We start from the raw sequence: 26,492 nt of genomic DNA on the forward strand, positions 1-26,492 counted from the left end.
ATGGTCAATTTGCACTTTTCATACTGGCCACCATGCCTGTGATAAGAAAATGAGGGAAATGAATAAGCCCCCGAGACCTGGGCAGCCTCAACAATTAATCCTGGCATTTAGAGAATAAAAAATAAAATCTGCCCATGTGTGCAAAGTAAATAAATAAAGAATTCCGTTATTTTATAAATATATACATACTGTGTATATTTATGCAGTCTGATGTGACTGAGGTTTAGGTATTTATCGGTGTCGGACGGAACCCTTTTCTTCATTCCATTTCAGCTCCCTTCAAACGGCAGTAACTCTGTATGCAGGCTAAAGAGGTTTGTGTGGAGATAAGGTTCCTATGGAATATTCGGAGTCATCTCTGGCCCCTGGTGCAGCTCCGGGGCCCCGGGGAGACGAAAGGGCAGTGGGAAAAGCAGCGTGGGCTGGGTGAGCTCATCAAAGAGCCTGGGGTCTGCCATGTGTGTACGGTGCTCTGCCCTCGGGGGTGTTGGGGGGTAAGAGGGATACCGATAGTTGGGGGTTGGGAGGGGCAAGAGGGATACGAAATGTTGGGGGTTGTGCTAGTTAACTCACTGCGTGTGTGGATGGTGTTGGTGAGGTCAGAGGGGTACGGAGGGTTGGGGGTTGTGCTAGTTAACTCACTGCATGTGCGTAGGTGCTGTAGGTGCTGAAGGGAAGGGCGATGGCTGGGTTGAAGATGCCAAACTGGCCCACCATCTGTTGCATGCGGCGGATGGTGCGCTCCTTGTCGGTGTCGGCAAACTTCACCACCAGGCTGGAGGACGCGCCCTGGGGGGGGAGAGAATCGGAGCCGTTCTGAGGAGAGAGGGACCGCACACTTAACCAACCAACCCTCCTCTGTCCACAACGCCTCCACACAGCAGTTAGTGTATCAACATCATCATCAACATAACACGCCACATAGTCAGTCACTGTTGGCTATGACAGTTGAAGTCGGAAGTTTACATACACCTTAGCCAAATCCACTTAAACTCAGTTTTTCACAAATCCTGACATTTAATCCTAGTAAAAATTCCCTGTCTTAGGTCAGTTAGGATCACCACTATATTTTAAGAATGTGAAATATCGGAATGATAATAGAGAGAGATTTATTTCAGCTTTTATTTCTTTCATCACAGTCCCAGTGGGTCAGAAGTTTACATACACTCAATTAGTATTTGGTAGCACTGCCTTTAAATTGTTTAACTTGGGTCAAATGTTTCAGGTAGCCTTCCACAAGCTTCCCACAATAAGTTGGGTGAATTTTGGCCCATTCCTCCTGACAGAGCTGGTGTAACGGAGTCAGGTTTGTAGGCCTCCTTGCTCGCACACGCTTTTTCAGTTCTTCCCACAACTTTTCTATGGGATTGAGGTCAGAGCTTTGTGATGGCCACTCCAATACCTTGACTTTGTTGTCCTTAAGCCATTTTGCCACAACTTTGGAAGTATGCTTGGGGTCATTGTCCATTTGGAAGACCCATTTGCGACCAAGCTTTAACTTCCTGACTGATGTCTTGAGATGTTGCTTCAATATATCCACATAATTTTCCTTCCTCAGGATGCCATCTATTTTGTGAAGTGCAGCAGTCCCTCCTGCAGCAAAGCACCCCCACAACATGATGCTGCCACCCCCTTGCTTCACGGTTGGGATGGTGTTCTTCGGCTTGCAAGCCTCCCCCTTTTTCCTCCAAACATAATGATGGTCATTATGGCCAAACAGTTCTATTTTTGTTTCATCAGACCAGAGGACATTTCTCCAAAAAGTATGATCTTTGTCCCCATGTGCGGTTGCAAACCATAGTCTGGCTTTTTTATGGCGGTTTTGGAGCAGCGGCTTCTTCCTTGCTGAGCGGCCTTTCAGGTTATATGAATATAGGACTCGTTTTTACTGTGGATATAGATACTTTTGTACCTGTTTCCTCCAGCATCTTCACAAGGTCCTTTGCTGTTGTTGTGGGATTGATTTGCACTTTTCACACCAAAGCACGTTTATCTCTAGGAGACAGAATGCGTCTCCTTCCTGAGTGGTATGACGGCTGCGTGGTCCCATGGTGTTTATACTTGCGTACTATTGTTTGTACAGATGAACGTGGTACCTTCAGGCGTTTGGAAATTGCTCACAAGGATGAACCAGACTTGTGGAGGTGTACAATTTGTTTTCTGAGGTCTTGGCTGATTTCTTTTGATTTTCCCATGATGTCAAGCAAAGAGGCACTGAGTTTGAAGGGAGGCCTTGAAATGCATCCACAGGTACACCTCCAATTGACTCAAATGATGTCAATTAGCCTATCAGAAGCTTCTAAAGCCATGACATCATTTTCTGGAATTTTCCTAGCTGTTTAAAGGCACAGTCAACTTAGTGTATGTAAACTTCTGACCCACTGGAATTGTGATGCGGTGAATTATAAGTGAAATAATCTGTCTGTAAACAATTGTTGGAAAAATTACTTGTGTCATGCACAAAGTAGATGTCCTAACCGACTTGCCAAAACTATAGTTTGTTAACAAGACATTTGTGGAGTGGTTGAAAAACAAGTTTTAATGACTCCAACCTAAGTGTATGTAAACTTCCTACTTCAACTGTATATACAGATGTGCTCAAATTTGTTGGTACCCTTACAGCTCATTGAAATAATGCTTCCTTCCTCCTGAAAAGTGATGAAATTAAAAGCTATTTTCTCATGTATACTTGCATGCCTTTGGTATGTCACAGAATAGAGCAAAGAAGCTGTGAAAATAGATGAATTATTGCTTATTCCACAAAGATATTCTAAAATGGCCTGGACACATTTGTTGGTACCCCTTAGAAAAGATAATAAATAATTGGATTATAGTGATATTTCAAACTTATTTGTTTCTTTAATTAGTATCACACGTCTCCAATCTTGTGATCGGTCATTCAGCCTATTTAAATGGAGAAAAGTAGTCACTGTGCTGTTTGGTGTCATTGTGTGCACCACACTGAACATGGACCAGAGAAAGCAAAGCAAAGATTTATCTGAGGAGATCAGAAAGAAAATAATAGACAAGCATGGTAAAGGTAAAGGCTAAAAGACCATCTTCAAGCAGCTTGATGTTCCTGTGACAACAGTCGCAAATATTATTAGGAAGTTTAAGGTTCATGGAACTGTAGCCAACCTCCCTGGGTGCGGCCACAAGAGGAAAATCAACCCCAGATTGAACAGAAGGAGAGTGCGAATGGTAGAAAAAGAACAAAGGATAACTGCCAAAGAGATACAAGCTGAACTCCAAGGTGAAGGTACGTCAGTTTCTGATCGGACCATCCGTCGCTTTTTGAGCGAAAGTGGGCTCCATGGAAGAAGACCCAGGAGGACTCCACTTTTGAAAGAAAAACATATAAAAGCCAGACTGGAGCTTGCTAAAATTCATATTGACAAGCCACAATCCTTCTGGGAGAATGTCCTTTGGACAGATGAGTCAAAACTGGAGCTTTTTGGCAAGTCACATCAGCTTTCTGTTCACAGACGCAAATATGTAACTTTCAAAGAAAAGAACACCATACCTACATTGAAACATGGAGGATGCTCGGTTATGTTTTGGGGCTGCTTTGCTGTGCCTGGCACAGGGTGCCTTGAATCTGTGCAGGGCACAATGAAATCTCAAGACTATCAAGGCATTTTGGAGCAAAACGTACTGCCCAGTGTCAGAAAGCTCTGTCTCAGTCGCAGGTCATGGGTCCTCCAACAGGATAATGACCCAAAACACAGCTAAAAGCACCCAAGAATGGATAAGAACAAAACATCGGACTATTCTGAAGTGGCCTTCTATGAGTCCTGATCTGAATCCTATCAAACATCTATGGAAAGAGCTGAATCTTGCAGTCTGGAGAAGGTGTAACAGTTTTACTTTAGTCCGTCCCCTCGCCCCGACCCGGGCGCAAACCAGGGACCCTCTGCACACATCAACAACAGTCACCCACAAAGCATTGTTACCCATCGCTCCACAAAAGCCGCGGCCCTTGCAGAGCAAGGGGAACCACTACTTCAAGGTCTCAAAGCGAGTGACGTAACCGATTGAAACGCTATTAGCGCGCACCACCGCTAACTAGCTAGCCATTTCACCTCCGTTACAAAGGCACCCATCAAACCTGAGATAGCTGGAGCAGTTTGCTCAGGAAGAGTAGGCCAAACTACCTGTTAACAGGTGCAGAAGTCTCATTGAGAGCTACAGAAAACATTTGATTTCAGTGATTGCCTCTAAAGGTTGTGCAACAAAATATTAGCTTAAGGGTCCCATCATTTTTGTCCATGCCATTTTCATTTGTTTAATTATTTACAATATTATGTTGAATAAAAAATCAAAAGCAAAGTCTGATTTCTATTAAATATGGAATAAACAATGGTGGATGCCAATTACTTTAGTCAGTTTCAAGTTATTTCAGAGAAAATTGTGCATACTTCGTTTTTTGTGGAGGGGTACCAACAAATTTGAGCACGTCAGTATATGTTTAGATAATGAACTCCAGTTAAATTATCAAGTCTGAAACAAGTCATGCATGATAATGTGATTGGATGGTTTAATTGTTCAGCATACACTGCTCATTTGACATTAGGCCAGTTGTTAACATCAATATTAGAAAGCTCCTCTCATCGAACATCAAGCTCACAGTTTTATAGCATTCCAGATACTACATGATTGTACATTTGTCTTATTGATGATATTGTGTCTGTGTGTTTGCGGTCTGCATACATAAGTAGGTATGTAGAGTCATATCAACCAGGTCTACTTCTATCTGTAATGTCCTCTTTTCAGATACAACCATAAACCTTCTATCTATTTATAATGCCATGTCATTTAGGCCAAACAAGTATATTGTATATTGTGCATTAACACATAGTTCATTCTTTTTACAAGAAAGTTCTTGGGGTTTAACCTTGGTCCAGCCATTCAAGAAAGGTTCCAAAACAAGCGACATATGATTATTTGAGATGGAGGGGCTAAGATTGGCATGGGCACCAGTAAGCACTTATTGACCTTGGTGAAGGAGCTCTTCTAAGTCTCTCTCTCTCTCTCTCTCTCTCTCTCTCTCTCTCTCTCTCTCTCTCTCTCTCTCTCTCTCTCTCTCTCTCTCTCTCTCTCTCTCTCTCTCTCTCTCTCTCTCTCTCTCTCTCTCTCTCTCTCTCTCTCTCTCTCTCTCTCTCTCTCTCTCTCTCTCTCTCTCTCTCTCTCTCTCTCTCAAACCAGCAGGTGCGTCTGCCACACACCATTCATTAAGAATCTTGAAATGATTTAGCGCTACATTTGACCTTTCATTCGCTCAGCCTTGCCTCCCCCTGCCCCCCCAAAACTGCCCAATCGATCCCTATAAAAGGCCGAAATATTACTCTGATCTGACAGTGTAGAAAGGTTGTGCGTCTTTTGAGATAAGAGGCTCCCTGAAATTGATGTGAGATTGTCAATAATAGCAGCGAGTGGCGGTGGGGGTTGGGTAGGGCTCGGGAGCCAGCTGGGAGGTGTTTGGGCTTTGAGGGACTGGGGGGGGTGGTCGGGAGGTTGTGTGGTGAGCCGCAGTGGGGATACTGTTCCCTAGGCTCCCAACTACACATTGGGGAGGTGAGGAAGTTTTTTATTTCTCTCTCTCTTTCTCTTTCTCTCCCCATCGCTCTCTCTCTCTCTCCCCATCTCTCTCTAAATTCAGCCTCTGAGGGGGTTGAAAATGTGTCAATCACATTTAATTTCCAGGCTTAACAATCTGGCTCGGGGCTTGGCTCTCTGCTTATGTAGGCGTGATTTGCAGGTTGCCAGAGATGCTAAAAGATAGTCAGTGAAGTGGAAGATTTTTCTTCTTCTTCTACCTCCTCTATGTTCCCTGTCTTTTCACTATCCCCTTATCCCATCTTCCCCTGACGGATGGCTGGCCATAAGTGCACGGCCTCACAAAGCTGCCTCTCCTCACCACCGGCACCACATTAGGCCCCTCCTCATTAAGTGCACTGTATGACTTAACAATGAAGTGCATGCGCTCCTAGGTAGTAGGGCGAGGGTAAAACGTCTGAAAGAGGGAACACACACTCATCCTCCCTCTCATCTCCTCTCCAGACCCACAGTCCATAATCTGGAGTGAGAGTCCATACAAGGTTACACAGCCCAGTCATTCTGGTAGAAGGGCCTTGTGTTGTGTCTGTCCAGCTTTTACTATCTGTTCCTTTAACATTATTATGGTGTATACCTTTAGGCGAGTCTGGGAGAAGGGATGCGGGACTGCAATACAGGAATGTGCAGCAGTGGTAAACAGTGAATATTCTACCCCACAGCACTAAAAAAGCTATTAAAGGACTAGCTGGTTTGATAATGAGACTCATGGTGCGTTTCCTCTCCTGCTCAGGCTCCCAGGTTCTTGGGCAGGGTTGGAATTTATAATCTGAAGGTATTAAGTTGTCTGCGAGCAACGCAGAGAGAGGATGCTGCAGCCCGAGCTCCTTCCTGTTCTGTCAAGCAGTCTGGAGTGTGCTTGCATATGGAAGTGTGGTTAATTGTGGATTGAGCGTGTGAGTGCAATGCCAATGCAGCTCCTAGTCTGTCTCCTGTTCTGTTCTCTCCTATTCTATCCAGATTGAGGTCTGTGTCTCTGCCCAGCTATTGGCTCTCCCAAATTGGTTGTATTGATCAGGGTGGATTCTGTGTGAACCCAGAGCTCCGGCAGTGCCTCGGCACCTTCAAATTGCTGCATGAACTCCAGGATCTTCAGAGTCCCTGGAAGACTTACAGTGGATTTACTAGCAGCCATCGTGCCACTGCACCACACTCTCAGCCTCTAATACGAAAGGTTAAACATATCTGGATGACTCCCTACTAACCCCCTCTCTCTCCTCTCTGCAGAAATGACAGCTGCTCCAGGCACGAGCTCTTTATTTTTGTTTTAGTCATCATACAAGCCATTCTCTTTATGTGCCAACATCAAATTGTATTTTTCACATGCTTCATAAACAACAGGTTTCGACTAAGAGTGAAATGCTTATTCACGGGCCCTTCCCAGCAGTGCAGAGTGAAAAATAGAAAAATTATAGAAAAATAATAACACAAGGAATAAATACACAATGAGTAATGATAACTTGGCTATATACAGGGAGTACCAGTACCGAGTCAATGTGCAGGGGTAAAAGTGACTAGGCAACAGGATAGATAATAAACAGTAACAGCAGTGTATGTGATGAGTCAAAAAGGTTAGTGCAAAAAGGGTCTCTAGTCTGGGTAGGGGGGCTTGGGGGTAGAGGCTGTTCAGGGTCCTGTTGGTTCCAGACTTGGTGCATCGACTACCGCTTGCCTTGCGGTAGCAGAGAGAACACTCTATGATTTGCGTGGCTGTTGACACCATTATTTTCCATGTCCATGTCTATGTTTGTTCCCATGTCTACCCAATTTACTGTATTGCGCCTTTCAAGATATCACGGTGTAGAATCTCTCTCTCCACAGTACAAAGCAGAGAGGTGGATGAACTATGAAGTAAAAGTCTCATTAAATTTTAAGCTGCCAAGTGTCAGGCAGAATCCCTACCGACTCAGAGCCTCTAGAGTGGATTCAGGAAAGGGAGTAAAACTGTGGGAATAAAATGGGCAGCTGTTCTTACACAGGAATATAGGAAAAAAAGGACTGGGATTCAAAGAGAAGAGAAGTCTGCTCCCTTTGCAGCCAGGGCCGGCTTGGTTCCTTTCCAAACCCGTGTGAATGGTCCAGATAAAGCTGCAAACGACGCTATATATTTCATATTGCCTTAACTCTACACATCTGTCTCCGCGCATTACCTCGCAATAAGGTAATAAGGTTGAATTATACTGCGCCTGCCGTCATCTTACATAAGCCGCTGCGACTCAAAAAAACTGTAATAGAACAAAGTGTCACATGGCGAGTGCCTTAGCGGTGTCCCTGTCTCTTTGGTTTAGTCAAACGGGGGCTTAGTCACTAGAACAAAGGTTCCTAGTTCCTACTCCACTCGCTCCAACAGGAATACACAGCTGTGTGGCTATTTCCAGATAATTGTTTAGTGAGTTCAGTGTTAAACTTTCTATTGTGTAGTTTCATGTCTCCATTATCATTATGATACACTGATTCCCATTCATCTGCACTAAGTAACCACCGTGAATGACTTAACACACACTGTATATTTAGTGCTTGGTTAGTAAAATAACAAATTAGTGTAATCCATTAGGCTCTGATTAGAATGTAAATTGCTTGAGAAGTGACACTAGGGAAAAATGACATCTTATAAGCAATAGAACAATATGAAGAAACTATAAAGTTAAACATAATTACGGCACATTGTTTAATGACGAGAAACATGGATATATCATCCATGTGAAGTAGCCTCCTAACATTAAACTATGCATGAGACATCTCATTTTATTACTGTGACACTGGCTGTCGTTCTATAAAAATGATATTTATAGTGTGTGTAAAGCGAGATCACACTTAGATATGGGCTTTGACTCTCTCCTCTTAGCATATCTCCCTGTCAGACACAGTGCCTTCAGAAAGTATTCACACCCCTTGACTTTTTCCACATTTTGTCATGTTACAGCCTAAATTTAAAATGTATTACATTGAGATTGTGTGTCACTGGCCTACACACAATGCCCCATAATGTCAAAGTGGAATTATGTTTTTGGAAATGTTTACAAATTCATTAAAAATGAAAAGCTGAAATGTCTTGAATCAATAGGTACTCAACCCTTTTGTTATGGCAAGCCTAAATAAGTTTGGGAGTAAGAATGTGCTTAACAAGTCACATAATGCGTAGCATGGACTCACTCTTGGTGCAATAATAGTGTAGAACATGGTTTTTAATTGACTACCACATCTCTGTACCATAGAATTATCTGCAAGGTCCCTAAGTTGAGCAGTGAATTTCAAACACAGGTTCAACCACAAAGACCAGGGAGGTTTTCCTATGGTTTGCAAACAAGGGCACCTATTGGTAGATGGGTAAAAAAAAGCAGACATTGAATATCCCTTTTAGCATGGTGAAGTTATTAATTTTACACTTTTGTTGGTGTATCAATAAACCTAGTCACTACAAAGATATAGGTGTCCTTCCTAACTCAGTTGACGGAGAGGAAGGAAACAGAGTTTAATGGCTGTGATCGGAGATAACTGAGGACGGATCAACAACATTGTAGTTACCCCACAATACTAACATAAATGACAGAGTGAAAAGAAGGAAACGTGTACAGAGTAAAAATATTCCAAAACATGCATCCTGTTTGCAATAAGGCACTAAAATAATAGATGGGGAAAAAATGTGGCAAAGAAATTTACTTTTTATCCTGAATACAAAGCGTTAAGTTTGTGGCAAATCCAACACAACACACCACTGAGTACCACTCTTCATATTTTAAAGAATGATAGTGGCTGTATCATGTTACGTGTATGCTTGTCATCGTCAAGGACTAGGGAGCTTTTTAGGATAAAAAGAAACGGAATAGAGCTAAGCACAGGCAAAATCCTAGAGGAAAACCTGGATCAGTCTGCTTTCAGTCTGCTTTCCAACAGACAATAACCTAAAACACAAGGCCAAATATACACTGGAGTTGGTTACCAAGAAGACAGTGAATGTTCCTGAGTGGCCTAGTTACAGTTTTGATTTAAATCGGCATGAGAATGTATGGCAAGACTTAAAAATGGCTGTCTAGCAATGATCAGCAACCAACTTGGCTTCACGAATTTGGGGCAAATATTGTACAATACAGGTGTGCAAAGCTCTTAGAGACATACCCAGAAAGACACAGCTATAACTTTTTCCAAAGGTGATTCTAACACGTATTGACATTACAGAGTATTTTGTGTAGATTGTTGACAATAAATGAAAATTAAATCCATTTTAATCCCACTTTGTAACACAACAAAGTCAAGGGGTATGAATCATTTCTGAAGGCACTGTAACTACAATTACCAAATTACCAAACAACTACCTCTTCCCCTACTGTATTTATTTATTTATTTTGCTCCTTTGCACCCCAGTATTTCTACTTTGCACACTCATCTACTGTCAAATCTACCATTCCAGTGTTTTAATTGCTATATTGTATTTACTTCGCCACCATGGCCTATTTGCTGCCTTTACCTCCCTTATCTCACCTAATTTGCTCACATTGAATATAGACTTATTTTTCTACTGTATTATTGGCTGTATGTTTGTTTTACTCCGTGTAACTCTATGTTGTTATATGTGTCGAACTGCTTTGCTTTATCTTGGCCAGGTCGCAGTTGTAAATGAGAACTTGTTCTCAACTTGCCTACCTGGTTAAATAAAGGTGAAATAAATAAAATAAAAAATAAAAAACAATGTTTCCATCACAGTCTAAAGTGGAACCAATCCCTTCCTAAACTCAGGTGGAGATGAACCCGGCTCTCCGGCACTCTCCGGCACTCCTGACCCTCCTATTCTGTCCCGGGACTTCCCTCAGACACAGCCTTCCTGAATCCCAGCAATTTGCTTTACAGCTCCAGCGTTTACATTTTTAATTGTGTTGCATCCTCAGCCATGTGAGGTCTGCCGAGGCCCAGGCAGGAGGCGTGCGTGCTTGGAATGGAATTTAGAGCCTGTCAGGGTCTTACATCTGACCTGTCATCACCTCCCACCACCCTGCGCCACTCGTATTTATTTGGACAGTGAAGATAAAACTTATTTGGTTCTATACTCCAGCATTTTGGATTTGAGATCAAATGTTTCATATGAGGTGATAGTACAGCATTTCACCTTTTATTTGAGGGCATTTTATACATATCTGTTTCACCGTTTAGAAATTAAAGCACTTTATATATCTAGGCCGTCATTTGAAGGTGTTATAAGTATTATAGTGTATTACATTTAGTCAAAAGTTTAGTATTTGGTCCCATATTCCTAGCACGCAATGACTAGATCAAGCTTGTGACTCTACAAACTTGATGGATGTATTTGTTTGTGATTTATTTTATTTATTTAACCAGGCAAGTCAGTTAAGAACAAATCCTTATTTACAATGATGGCCTACCCCGGCCAAAACCCAACAGCGCTGGGCCAATTGTGCACCACCCTATGGGACTCCCAATCACGGCCGGTTCTGATACAGCCTGGAATTGAACCAGAGTCTGTAGTGACGCCTCTAGCACTGAGATGCAGTGCCTTAGACCGCTGCGCCACAACGAATGGTAAATAATGTATAATACTATTTTGGAGTCACTTCTCATGAGTAAGAAAGTTACAGAGGCATAAATATCATACCCCCAAAACATGCTAACATCCCGTTATTCGTAATGGTGAGATGTGTTTTTGCTTTCATGTGCAGACTTAAAATTAAATGACTTGTCAGTCATTTAAGAAGCACTGTTTGGTAGAGTTATTTGATGTGCCATCCACTTAATTATTTTAACTTTTACATTTCAGATAATCTAAAGTAACATGGTTTGGTTTAGCTAATGAGAAGCAATGTTACATTTGTGGGCCAAACGCATGAACTCTGAGTTTGTTGTGGCAAGGCACTTTTATGGGCACTTAAACTGGTGTTGCTGCTCGAGATGTGAAGGAAAGAGAGAAGGATGCTATTTGTTGAGTTTAAACGTTTACATCTGAAGAAATTATGAATTGCATTTAGCAAAGAGACTGTTGATTAATTTGATTTACCTGTTACAATTCTAGAGAAAGTCTAGTTAAACATCTATATAAAATGTATCTGAATTCGCCTGCTGTGGCCATCGTTGCTTCAACGGGAGCTAGCCTAGATTTCGTTGGATTGGGAGTTGCTTTCTTCCGAGACGAGTTGGGACTTCTTCCAAAGACACAGGACATCGTTTCAATCGCATGCAGGGCGTTTTCCGCCATGGATTACAAATAGGCATCGGCCCTGGAATTATTGTTTCAGGAGTTTGCTTCAGTACGGTAAGTAACATTGGGTTTCCATTCATTTGACTGGATCATTCATCATACCTTCAGCTCCAATATAGCTTGCTAAAATGAACAGTGTTCAATGATTGAGTTTTATAAGAGTGCGCTCCTAATGATAAAGTTATAGTGGGTCAAAGATCAACCCCCCAAGACATGCTAACTCCCCTGTTATTGGTAATGGTGAGAGGTTAGCATGTTTTGGGGGTATGATCTTTGACCCTCTGTAACTTTCTCTCTCATCATTATTCACGATTATTTCAGGATTATCTGCAACCATGGTAGCATCCAGATTAATGTAGAAGTGTTTACAAGCATATTCCATTCTTATTTACAATAAAAGTAACTCCAAAATTACACAATACATTATCTACCATTAATTTCTGTTGGTCACAAAATGATCTGAAACAGAACCAATAAGAACTGAAAATGCATCCGACAAGTTTGTAGTCACAAGCTTGATGTGGACATTGTGTGCTAGGAATATGAGACCAAATATTACATTTTTGAATTTGTGCAGATAGCCTAGTGGTTAGAGCGTTGGGCCAGTTACTGAAAGGTTGGTGGATAAAATCCCTGAGCTGACAATGTAAAAATCTGTCGTTCTGCCCCTGAACAAGGCAGTTAACCCACTGTTCCCCGGTAGGCTGTCATTGTAAATATGTAAATAAGATTTTGTTCTTAACTGCCTTGCCTAGTTAAATAAAGGTTTAAAAAAAATCTTTAGGGATGTCAATTTTGACCCCCTACCTTTTTTGTTTAACAAGTAATACTTTTTTTCTCAATATCTTTCTCTGTATTAGTATAAAATAATATAATTTCCCAATTGATTGAGTATACAATCTAGCTCAGTATTTGAATGATTTAATATGTGTAGTCATTATTGCTCATCTTTATCAAGGGTGGCAATAGTTTTGGACCACACTGCATCTTTAAGTAATATCCCTAGCCTCTCGTTTTTCCCCTAGCGAGTCAATATCTTAGAAGTTAAAATACCGAGATGTCCTTTTCACCATTATTTTAAAGCTGACTTATCCGAGTCTTTTGGTGAGAGGGTTACACTTATGACACCCTCAAATGTGGGGACTAGATGCATAAAGTGCATTCATTTCTAAACGGTAAAACCGATATGTACGAAAATACTCTCAAATAAAAGGTGACATTCTGTTCTGTTGCCTCATATATATATATATTAGAGGTCGACCTATTATGATTTTTTTCAACGCCGATACCGATTTTTGGAGGACCAAAAAAAAGCCGATACCGATTCATCGGCCGATTTTTATATATATATATAATGTAATAATGACAATTACAACAATACTGAATGAACAAAGAACACTTTTATTTTAACTTAATATAATACATAAATCAAATCTATTTAGTCTCAAATAAATAATGAAACATGTTCAATTTGGTTTAAATAATGCAAAAACACAGTGTTGGAGAAGAAAGTAAAAGTGCAATATGTGCCATGTAAAAAAGCTAACGTTTAAATTCCTTGCTCAGAACATGAGAACATATGAAAGCTGGTGGTTCAATATTCCCAGTTATTCAATATTCCCAGTTAAGAAGTTTTAGGTTGCAGTTATTATAGGAATTATGACGCGTCGACTATTTCTCTCTTTAAAATTTGTATTTCATATACCTTTGACTATTGGATGTTCTTATAGGCACTTTAGTATAGCCAGCCTAATCTCGGGAGTTGATAGGCTTGAAGTCATAAACAGCACTGTGCTTCAAGCATTGCGAAGAGCTGCTGGCAAACGCAGGAAAGTGCTGTTTGAATGAATGCTTACGAGCCTGCTGCTGCCTACCACCGCTCAGTCAGACTGTTCTATGAAATATCAAATCATAGACTTAATTATAACATAATAAACACAGAAATACGAGCCTTTGGTCATTAATATGGTAAAATCCGGAAACTATCATTTCGAAAACAAAACGTTTATTCTTTCAGTGAAATACCGTTCTGTATTTTATTGAACGGGTGGCAGCCCTAAGTCTAAATATTGCTGTTACATTGAAGGTTGTGCACGGTTATGTCATAATTATGTATAATTGTCTTCACACAGTCCGCAACAACCCAGGCGGCCCAAACTGTTGCATATACCCTGACTCTGCTTGCACTGAACGCAAGAGTAGTGACACAATTTCCCTAGTTAATATTGCCTGCTAACATGAATTTCTTTTAACTAATTATGCAGGTTTAAAAAATATATACTTCTGTGTATTGATTTTAATAAAGCCATTATGGTTAGGTACATTTGTGCAATGATTGTGCTTTTTTCGCGAATGCGCTTTTGTTAAATCATCACCCGTTTGGCGAAGTTGAAGTAGGCTGTGATTCGACGATAAATAAACAGGCACCGCATTGATTTTATGCAACGCAGGACAAGCTAGTTAACCTAGTAATATCATCAACCATGTGTAGTTAACTAGTGATTATGTGAAGATTGATTGTTTTTTATAAGATAAGTTTAATGCTAGCTAGCACCTTACCATGGCTCATTGCAGCCACAAGGTCCTTTTGACGCTGCACTCGTGTAAGGTGGTCAGCCTGCCACGCAGTTTCCTTGTGGATTGCAATGTAATCAGCCATAATCGGCATCCAAAAAGGCCGATTACCGATTGTTATGAAAACTTGAAATTGGCCTTAATACGATTAATCGGTCGACCTCTAATATATATAACATTTGATTTCAAATCCAAAATGTTAAACTTTTGAGCCAAATTAAAGTTTTAGCTTCACTAGTTGGTTTCCATCCAATTTGCGACACACACACACACCAATATAAAAATAAAAAATTCCCACCAAACTGATGTATTACTGATAACAGGCTGTGCACGATGATGTAGTGCACATAAAAATAACTTTTGCGGTTAAAATCCCATGTACCGAATGAAAAATACAAGTTAAATGGGTTTCCATTTTCAACTCTACTGATGGTTGTCACAAAAACGTCTGCGTTATATAGCAAAATGTGCCCACTCTGGTCTTGGCACGTGCTCTCTAGCCAACAGCTCTCAGATACAGTGTGGGTAGGCTACCTACATGATGAGATTATTATGGACAAAAGAGCCAGATTACTTTTGTTTGTCAAACGGCAGCCAAGCATCGATCATCATGTCACCAGAATAAGACTCTCTGTTTATTGGAAAGGAGCATCAAGCTAATCACTGTGTACTTTCACCACCCTGTGATGTTCATCATCATTTATTTCATCTGTAGCCTAATAAACTGCATGGTTTCCCGAGTCGTAGTGGGAGGTCCACCTAACATATCATTGCGTGACTCCAAGTTTACTTCGATATGATGGTTATTATATCAATATTTGCACATAAAGACATTTCCACTGCCATTTCTCGCATAATTAATTTTCCCGATACAAAAAGATCCCACCATGTCTAACGAACAAATTGTCTGTCGGCATTTATACAATTGTAATGGGATTTCCTGTTTCCATCAGCCCATGCGTCAGGTAATTCATCCGCATTAAATAGTTGGAAGGAAACCATTCTGTCTCGCATTCATATGCTCAAACAGTAACAGCACATACACACGCTCATTACCATGCACAAACACATACAGAAGAGACCACATACAATCACACAATCTGAACCTCAAATCCACACACATTTTATCACTCAGGTCCCTCCCACACACATACAGTATACATAGACACACATTCACAACCCCCCAACATCCTCCGAGCTGGAAAATAAGATCAGTCAGTGAGCCTTTGACCCTTGCTCATGGCTGTATGAGCATGTGATTGAGAGGAGTGTGTGTGTGTGTGTGTGTGTGTGTGTGTGTGTGTGTGTGTGTGTGTGTGTGTGTGTGTGTGTGTGTGTGTGTGTGTGTGTGTGTGTGTGAGAGAGAGAGAGAGACTTGGGGGATCTGATGTTAATCTATTAAGAAGCTGTTAGTTATAGTTTTTATATTCAGTGCACTCCAAAACCTCAGCTAGGCTCTCGGCTGGAAATGATCCATAGCCATCTCTTTTCCTAGACTGATCACTTGGAATAGCTTGTAAATGCTGCACACTCATTTGTTTTAACAGTTACTCATTTATATAGACCCTACATGTGGAGAATTTTCTAATAGAAAGAATAGGGTCATTCATGACATGGAACAGTAGACGATTAGGGCCTGGAAGAAACTGTATAGATGCACTGTTAGTCCTTTAACAGTGCTGTTCCATTTTCAGTGCGGTGCTGTAGATGCAGATCATGGGTAATTCAGGCCTGTCCTCTGAGTATCCCAGGCCCAGCTCAAGGCCTAATGGTGCTCTGTCTTTCTGTCTGTCAGTCTAATCCTGGCGAGACGGAGCGTCCGGGGCCGACCCACGCTCATCCAAACCCCCGACACAGGAGATGAGATGCTGATAAGATTTCTATAATCAATTTAGCCGACCAGGAGGGGATCAATCCTGTCCATTTGCCTCCTCACTCGCTTTTCCATCTCTCCTTCATTTCTGTCTCTTCCCTTCCGCTCTTCTTCCCATCTCCCAACCGCCTCTCCCCCTCCTTATACACAAATGAATAATTCAGCAGCCGATGTGGTGAAAGGTGAAGTAAACAAGTCTATTGCCTAATATCCCGGGAGGCCGGGAAAGAGAGAAGAGTGAGGGGAGAGCGGGGGAAACGCTGTGGCTGTCCAATACCACAGGCTGGACCTTGTGTGCTCTCTGCTCTTTCTCCAGCCTATCCTCGTGTCCCAGAGTCATTTGCACTTATATTGACCTCAAGGTTGCACCAAAACTAATGACACAGTCAGCTAGTCCGACGCTCTCTTTATCCACGCGCTGTGCGACCATAAATAATAACATAAAATGGTGTAACGCCACAGTGGTGAGAGAGTTCAGGGTCCTGCTCCACATCTGAACTTTCTCCAACAAAGAGAGAGTTAAGGCAGAGGGTACTTCAAACCACTGAATAATATGTAGTGTGCAGAATAACTCTATAATGCAGGTTTAGTGTGCACAGTAAGTGCCTTTTTGTTTTTATACAACAAGGGTTTAGAGGCGCCTCCCTAAACATGAGCCACATACAAATAGGCACACCTAGCAGTAATACAGTAGTGACTGCTATGATTACTGTATTTGTTCAAGGGTCAAATGCAAAAATTGCTAAATGTTTTGAACAATTGTTCAACCCATTATCATTCAATGAGAAGAAAATCATTGTTGATAAGTAGGCGGGGCAAACCTGTTTTGGTGATTTCTGGAATATCTTCAAAATAAATACATCTCTGCACGTTTTGACTCATTCAGCAGTTATTCAGCAGCACTTATTAAGTACAGTACCATTGGAAATGATTGTTGAAAGTTACATTTATATTCCTAAAACCTAAGTTGAAAATAATGCTGTTGCTGCTTCCTGTTGACAAGACATATTGATAAATAGCCCAATATCAAAACAAAGTTTTAAAGTGTCCAAATCAATAACCAATATGCAGAAACAGTTTGTGATATATTGAAAACCTAAAAATAAAATGTACTATCTACACATACATGTGCAACAATGGTAATCATCCTACTTTAAACGAGCACCTTATACCTTAAGTGGCAATAAATCACTCATTGATTAAGGGGGGTGATATGTGCTTTTGAAACTAAAAAACAGATACATTTTCACATCACTGGTTAGAGGACCACCTGCAGAACACAGTCAGCTAAATTTTGGAATGTTGCATTTTGATACGGGGTCACCAAAACAGAAAGAGAAACGTAACATTGTTTTGTCAATCACTCCTATCGATTATCACGTTGAAATCAAATACCTAAAAAAAAAACACTCGGAATAGAGGACAACTTGTAGAAGATCAATCAACAGAGCAGGGGGCAAACGTTTGGGGGCGTAGTGCTGTTTCAAATAACACTAATTCAAAGGCCCCACGGAAACTTGGAATAACCTATACATGGTTGGTTAGATGAGAACTTGTAAAGGCTTTTATCTATATTTTGGATTTGCGGATTTTGATTTTGTGAGTCTGCCATCACGGAAAAGGGAACAAGCCACTTTCTGTGGCTTCAACGAATCACGACCCGCCATAGGATGGCAACAGTGACAACGGTTGACCGCTATTGAAGTAATAGTTTAACTTTCAAATCCGTGTTTTGGTGTGTGGCCAGCGACTTTTTAGAGACCGCCCCGAATTAGCCGTGCCATTTGAGAAAGAAAAATTATAGTCCTACCACCCCCAGTGCGTATGACAAAATCAACAGTACAAAACCAAAGATATTGATCTGTTTTAAGCAATTGATCTTGTCATCATGTTGACAATAAACATCACCAATCTGAGGTAAAAAGGATGTGTAATTACCACCAATTCAATGTGGTCAAAACATCAGCTTGTGTAATGTAGAAACATATACTGTCCACATCATGGAAAGTAGCATAATATACATTAATTAGATATGGCTACGGTTGCAAAGCTACCGGTAATTTACAAAAGTTACCAGAATCTTCTGTAATTTTGGTAAAACATCCATGAGTTTCTAGTAGATGGTTCAATAGCCTAATTAATTTTAAAAAAGCATCTTATATTCAATTACCTCAACTTTTCTTTCAAATCTGCCACCAGTTTGATGCCAAAACATTGACAACAAATACATAGACATAGTAAAATAAATATAATGATATTAAATGCTGAAACCTTCATATTAAACACCAATGGTATTCAGTAAGATGGTTTAAATTTAGGACAATGTTTTACAGCTTTGTTCTTCTATTTTTTTATTTTAAAATCATCAGAGATAATGACAGACACCTGTGATAATCTGAAGTATCCAAAAGGGCCAGTAGATGTCTTAAATCTGGTAGTTTACTGGTCAATTTAGAAAGTTGCAACCCTAGATATGGCTAAACAATTCAATATCTTACTTTAGAATGATAGTAAATTAAACACAGCTTTACACTGAGAGTACAAAACATTAGGAACACCTTCCTAATATTGAGTTGCACCCCTTTTGCCTTCGGAGCAGCCTCAATTCATCGAGGCATGGTCTCTACAAGGTATAGAAAAGCGTTCCACAGGGATGCTGGCCTATGTTGACTCCAATACTTCCAAAGGTTGTGTAAAGTTTGCTGGTAGTGGATATCTACTCTGAATAGCTTGTTCCATCTCACCCCACAGATGCTCAGTTGGATTGAGATATGGTGACTGCGCAGGCCACTGCAGTAAGCTGAATTCACTGTCATGTTCTTGAAACCATTCCTGGACAATCCTAGCTTTGTGGCATGGTACATTATCTTGCAGAAAAAAATCAATTCGCAGATGGATACACTGCTGCCATGAAGGCATGCACCTGATTGGCAATGCTGTTCAGATATCCTGTGGCATTCAAACGTAGCTCCACTTTTATCAAGGGGCCCAATGTGTGACATGAAAACACACCTAACACCACCACCAGCCTGCGACGTTGACACACGGCATGATGGATACATGTCTCATGGATTTCTCAATACCCTAGTCCTCCCATCAGCGTGAAACCGAAGGAGCCGGTATTCATCAGACCAGGCCATGTTTTTCCAGTTCTCCGGTGTCCAGTGTTTTCATTCCTTAGCCCACTGCAATCGCAGTTTCTTGTTTTTTGCTGAAAGAAGTGGAACTCTGTAAGGTCGTCGCCATACCCCATTCGTGTCAAGGTACGACGAGTTGTACATTCTTTTGTGGGTCTTTGGGCACCAATGTTGTACTGGACTGTCAGTTGACTAACTATAGACTGTCTGTTGCTCTGCACAATTCGGGTCAGCCTCCTTTGTCCTCTTCCACAATGACCTGTTTTCAGCCGTCGGCTGGATGTCCTTTGGTGGACCATTCTTGATACACACGGGAAACTGTTGAGCGTGAAAAACCCAGCAGCACTGATACACTCAAACCGGTGCGCCTGGCACCTACTACCATACCCCCGTTCAAAGGCACAAATCTTTTGTCTTGCCCATTCACCCTCTGAATGGCACACATACACAATCCATGTCTCAATTGTCTCATGGCTTAAAAATCCTTCTTTAACCTGTCTCCTCCCCTTCATCTACAGTAATTGAAGTGGATTTAACAGGTGACATCAATCAGGGATCATAGATTTCACCTGGATTCACCTGGTCAGTCTGTCATAGAAAATGTTTTGTACACTCAGTGTATTTTTCTCACTAGTTTAACCATTTAGAGATTTTTTTTTAAATGCTCCAAGGCCCAATTTAACCAGTTGCTCTAGACTAGAGCGACCATAGGATCTGAGCAGCAGGCTGAATGTTTGACGTCCCTACAAAAAGTACCAATCCCTTTCATTCTAAAGAAAGAAGGTTTGTGGTTGTACCCGTTTGCTCGTTAAAGCTGTAATATTCATGAGGACGGTTGCAGATTGTCGGTCAATAAAAACTAGGTTGAAAGAGTCTTTGCCGCCCTGCAAGGCCTTGATCAGTAGAATCGAAAGTAAAGTTGCTGTTGCTGTTTGTACGTGTTGTGCATGTTGCATATTGTTGTGTGGAACAAAGGCAGGAAGTGTACTCACTGGCATGGTCTGGCTGCCATGAAGGGCACTGATTGCAGACTGGGCCTCAGCATGTGTGGAGAACTTTACAAAGGCACAGCCTGAAAAAAAGTGCGCGCACACACACGCACGCACGCACGCACGCACGCACACGCACACGCACATGCACAAACAGGGAAGGAGAAAGAGGCAGGGTGCCTTTATTAAACACTGTGAAGAGAAGCACGCCAAAACATTTCAGGGAGGCACAGACTCCCTTGCACAGCAGGCTGCTCCTCTCCAGTCTGCTCAAGCTGCAGGCTCTTGTACAGATTGCACTGATGAAGCAGAAAAGCATGCTATTTAGCGCCACATGCCGGTCTGTGCATATTAAATACAGACCCAGTGAAATGTATATTGTTTTAAGTCATTACGCATTAGTCTACAGTTCCTCGAAAGAAGCCAAACATGTTTGAGGGACTAATGCTGGTTTTATCAGGACCTGCAGCTAGAGAAGGTATAACTAGAGAAGGTATAACTAGAGAAGTACTGGATCTTCAAGTGTGGCCTTAGCAAAAGCTCAACTCCTATCAACCTCTGGCCAATATACACAAAATAGACCTGACAATATATGAATAAATATGTACATTATAAGGGTTAGTTGACAGACCAGTATCCATAAACATCTGTAAATTCAATCGTATTTGTAAAGAAGTGCATTATCTGACTTATGACTCCGGACATTTTGAGTGATTCAGCTGTAGGCCAATGTGGGCCTAGATTCACATAACCCAAACAGAGTATAGCGGAGACAAAATGAAACGTCCCCTAGCTGCCCCAATGTCCTGTCTTCTTGTAAAGAACACCGCAATTGTTTTGACATCCGCCATTTCCTTTTTACTTCTGCATGACTGTCAAGTCAGAATGAAAGGGCCTCTACTTTGGAGATAATTCCACAACAGTTTTCATAAACACTGGCCTCGGACTATGTTTTAGAGACATGAAGAACCAGGGCTCCCACTGCTGTTTACTGCATGTCAGAAGGTATTGGTGTCTGGTTGGGCAGACCACGGGTGGGCAGACCATGGGGCCTAGAGTACAGTGCATCAGTTAGGCCTAATGATTGTACATCTATGGGAATGTTTCACTTGCAGGCCTACCATAACCTGGATGAATAATATAAGCCATGATGACTCCTATAAAGAAACCCATTTACGTTGATTGTTTTTTCACTACTGAAAAACTAAAAGAAAACATGCCCATTATGAATATGTGATTTCTCAGCTGAAACACCTTAAGGGTCAAAGTCAGTGACCTAGAATCTTAGAAAATGTCAGAGGTACTATATATAATTGGTTCCTACCTTTGCTGTTTCCGTCAGGACCTCTTAGGACGGTGCACTCCTCGATGACTCCGTAGGGCTCAAAGAGGCGGTACACATCCTCCTCAGTCTGTTGTTTGTTTAGCATCCCCACAAACAGCTTCCTGTCTTCTGGAACAAAGAGATAAGCAAATTAAGGGTTACATTAAATCTCTGCCCTTTCAATGCGACCAGTCTAAATGAGCATTACAAGAAAAATGTCATTACCCTAGCTATCCCGATGTAGGGTCTGCTCACTGTGCTCAGTGGCAAATGAAGACGGGGCAATGTATTTGTCTGCCCCATTCAGCTCTGTGAGTTGAGTCATAGTGTATTGTTCCTGTGCCAAGTCTGCTCATTTTAATTTTGACGATAATTGGGTTTGCTCACATATTTAGGCCCAGGGTAGGCCTGGGGTTCTGTCAGAGAACGGCCATGACCCTACCCTGGGGGAATGGAGGGAGGAAGCAGCAGGCTGATGAAACAGAGTTGGTCCTTCAGATACACCAGCTCCAGCCAGTTCTTCTATAGGTCCTGCTTCTGCCTGCTATACTGCTGACTTACAATATTAGTGAATACAGGCTATTTGTTTCTCAATCTCCATATCTCTCTGCCTCAAATACTTAATTGCTGCTGATCCAGTGTATTGGCAAAGAAGTAATATTCCAGAGCTCTTTAATGAACAATGGCACGTCTCTCCAGACGGAGAAGGCTGAGGAGAATAATGCTGTTTTATCAATATGTATATTGTACTATTGAGTCCTGTTAACCCATAAGAGTCTAAGCCCTGTCTAAGCTATATGGCATTTTTTTGAAAGGATCATTTAGTTACTTGATTAAAAATGTTAAGACCCCTTGAAGAATCCCCCCAAAATAATTAAAAAGTATTAGATATTGAATTTTTTTGGCCCTACTGCTATTAGCCCACACAAATGCGTTGAAAAACAGATTAACTACATGAAACAACAGATATTCAAAAGGACGTTTGCTCTGAAGTGTCTGTCCTATATCTGAGAGATATAATTAGTATATATTTTTTTAAACATATATTTAACCCCTTATTTTTGGCACTATACAGTCTCTATATACTGTAATCTTCCATAATTCTTTTGAACTGGTACCAGGGGACCTTCAGACGAGTCTTGTGAGGCCTGTGGGCATCCTAGAGCGAAACAACTGACGGAAGTGTTCGTGAGAGTCTCACCTTTGCACAAAGCGGTCATATTAGTGTGTAGCTACAGTGTTCGGACACAAGTTGGCAGATCGGCTGTACCGACTTCAGAAGAGCGTCTCATCTTTCCATAGAGGGGTCAAACCGTTTAGACAATTTAGTGAGAAGACCGATTTTCGGAACGTCTAATGTTCTGACAAACACCACTCTAGCTCTGTCACCTTTCACCGCAGAAGTAGGCGGATGCGGTGGATTGAGACGCATCCAATGCAAAAACAACTCTAGCTTAAACTGACAGATATTTCTGGGGGTGTTTGTATTATCCTAATTAGATTTCCATGGGGGAGCAGACATCAACCTTAGGCGGTTTTAAATGCAGGGGGACTTGGTCTTTACCTTGACCTGACATGCAGTGTTTACTGAGATTCTGCTCCTATGATTAATGCTATGCTCACTGAGTCCAACTGGCAGCAACACTACTCCCAAACATCCCCTTTACAGATTTTCTATAACTTCTAGTGCACCTATGTAACAAAGGCAAACAAAGACAGAAGAGGAATCCAGGGCCAGACTCTGGGCTTTGGAGGTCAACATCATTCCCAGTCTGTGGTAATGCAGTGTGTCAGGGTGACCTTTCTGGCCATGAGAGAGAGACTCAGACTGTGTGTTGTTGTGCTGTGGCGTGCCCTGACCAAGGCAGGACCCACTGATATCCAGATTCTCCCTCTAGCAGCCAGCCAAGGCCCTTGCAGCCTCAGCTGCCACGGTCGCTGCCACAGCCAGGGCCGCGGCTGACTCCCTCACTCAGCCTGGCCAATGACGCACCTTTAAAGTAATCAACAGTGTCAGAGCGCGTGCTGTCTAGGGAGGAGTGGCCGTCGTACTGCACTCTTTATTGTTAGTGGCAGGATCAGAGGGTATGTATCAAAATGGAAGCGATTCAATGTGACATCTGTCATGGTGGATTGGAGAGCATTTATCTGCAAAAGAGAAAGCCCTGAACTGGAAAATAAAAGGCCAAATCTATGCACCCCCCCCCCACAGCACATCCACAAGTGCGCACATGCCCACACACACACACACACACACACACACACACACACACACACACACACACACACACACACACACACACACACACACACACACACACACACACACACACACACCTTTGCCTTTCCCCTTTCCTCCATGGCGCCCTCATAACTTCCAGGTCTATAACTCTTACAGCAACCCACCCTCTATGGATGATGGGAATGTGACAAGGCAGGATTAATGTATGCAGCTGACCTATATGAATTTCATATGTTCCGCACTATGCCGTTTATGCTATGAACAGACCTCCTGTGGCACGTCTTAAAATACGACATTGCAACTGTGCCATCGCTGATAAATTGCTCACTGGGAAATCACCTAGAACTGACTGGAATAATATTTATTGGACTCAGAGCACGTCAGGAACAGACCTATATATCAGATAAGGTCCTTGTGTAACACTGGTTGGTTTACAGAGGGCAACAAAAGGCCCGCTAACAATTGGAGTCCTATTGTGGGCTGTTAGCTTTTCACTGTACTCCATCACAAATCCCACTGGACTGTCCTCATGTGGACATTCAGAGACTGGCATAAGTAATGTGATGGAATATGAATGAGTCCAGTGCCACTGTATTTAGAGTTGGCACAAGTTCTTCAGGTCCTGCTGAGAGATGGAGAGAGCATGTTCTACTCCTGAGTGAGTGGGCTTCAAAAACAACCTAACAACACATGAAAATACATCATCATCACCTATTCTTCCAGCCATGATGCTCTGGAGTAAAACGGCACCTTGGGACTTGAGCTGTTGTTCATCTAGCTACAACACACAGCGAGGAACATTATCTTGTTTATCTACAGTAGGCTATGAACTCACATGTACGCACATCACACACACACACACACACGTGCACACTCATGCTGTCACACAGTTATAAATTATTCACCACTTTAGGGAAAGCCCTGATTAATGATAGGCTCTCTGAGATGCTGTTGTTAAATCTTTAAATAAGAGGCAGTGCTAATGTTGCTATTTAAAAATCTCTCCAGCCGGCCTCCCGAGTGGCGCAGTGGTCTAAGGTATTACATCTCAGTGGTGAGGCTCCACTACAGCCTGGGGTTCAATCCCAGGCTGTGTCACAGCCGGCCGTGACCGAGAGCCCCATAGGGTGGCGCACAATTGGCCCAGTGCCGTTCCGGGTTAAGGGAGGGTTTGGCCGGGGGGCTTTCCCTGGCTCATTGCGCTCTAGCGACTCCTTGTGGTGGGCCGGGCGACTGCAAGTAGACTGGTGCGACTGGCTTCCGGGTTAAGCCTCATGTCCACCAGATGCGTCAAACTCATTCCGTGCATTCCGGCGGAAGCCATTCACTGTCAGTGGAGCAGTCCGCAACTCTACGTGGGGGTGCCGCACTAGGCTGTGGTGTGTTGTTGTGCGTCGCTTTAGCATGCGGTTGTACAAACAGAAGCACACACATAGACTCCAACTAGCTTGCTTTTAGCTAGTTGAAAAGCGAAGCACATGTGTATGGAAAATGCGGCCTAGACACCTGGCCAAACCAAACACCTTATACATCTGGTGGACATCGGGCATTAAGTGAGCAGTGTGTTAAGAAGCAGTGCGGCTTGGCGGCTCATGTTTCGGAGGACCTTCGCCTCTCCCGAGCCCGTTGCTGAGTTGCAGCGATGAGACAAGATCGTAACTAACAATTTGGATATCACGAAATTGGGGAGAATTTTTGGGGTAAAATTAAATGTCCCAGTGCTTAGGACTTTTTAAAAACTGTATCGACTGGCTGTTAATGCAGCTTTGTGGATTAGTGCAGTCTCACAGCGGGGTGCCAGGAACACACTGCTACTGGTTACTGCCGCTCCACAAATAACTATTAAGGCTGTTGTTTTTGCCCAATTAACTGGTCGTCCACATGACCATGAACACAGCGGAGACCAGATTCACCTGCAGCCCATTTATACTGTAGCCTAACACTAAACCAATACAGCTCTTATACACAATCCACCAACACAGTTCCTATACCTCTGCATAATCAATAGGAGAGAGATTTAGATGCAAAAATATCTACATTTGCATCTCATAGAATCACAATTAGTCATTTAGATGCGGCACGTGACGTGTTACAGCGACAGCTCCTCCTAACCACCCACAACTCCGTCCTGAAAGTTACACCCATCGTGTTGAATCTGGCCTGAGCTGATAAGCAACGGTTTGTTGCATTGGAAATTAAAGCATGGAATAATGATTGGGGAATGTGCTGCCTGGTTCTATATCCTGAAGGTTACTGGGCCCATCTGAGATTTCTAATCAATAAGTGTGTTTTCATATGAATTTGAAATCAAATTCAAATTAACATTTGGTTTATCTGAAAAGTATGATTTCATCTCCTCACCCAATTCATTGTAATTGTAATCCAATGATTTATTTTCAACACTGATACAACCATTAATCATGCTACAGTCTTCAGATACAGTATATATTTTTTACTATGATTATTTTTGTAGCTGTGCATACTGCATATTCCCATTGAACGTTTCAAGGTTCCCATCTTGCATACATTAGAGAT

General features: G+C 42.0%; 1 protein-coding gene across 11 annotated transcripts in view; it reads right to left on the reverse strand.

Moving 5' to 3' along the window:
* celf5a (cugbp, Elav-like family member 5a) overlaps positions 1-26,492 on the reverse strand; it is a 239,500-nt gene that overhangs the window by 24,241 nt on the left and 188,767 nt on the right. For 4 of the 11 annotated variants that reach the window (XM_071345078.1, XM_071345075.1, XM_071345080.1 and 1 more), the window contains exons 4-6: positions 21,716-21,844; positions 20,395-20,474; positions 643-816 (exon numbers count right to left, since the gene is read on the reverse strand). In XM_071345078.1, the coding sequence (XP_071201179.1) occupies positions 643-816; positions 20,395-20,474; positions 21,716-21,844 (383 nt within the window). The remainder of the gene's footprint in view (positions 1-642; positions 817-20,394; positions 20,475-21,715; positions 21,845-26,492) is intronic. The other 7 variants (XM_071345084.1, XM_071345081.1, XM_071345086.1 and 4 more) reach the window with 3 other exon arrangements.

Source organism: Salvelinus alpinus, chromosome 16 (genome assembly GCF_045679555.1).
Source record: "Salvelinus alpinus chromosome 16, SLU_Salpinus.1, whole genome shotgun sequence".
Taxonomy (NCBI): domain Eukaryota; kingdom Metazoa; phylum Chordata; class Actinopteri; order Salmoniformes; family Salmonidae; genus Salvelinus; species Salvelinus alpinus.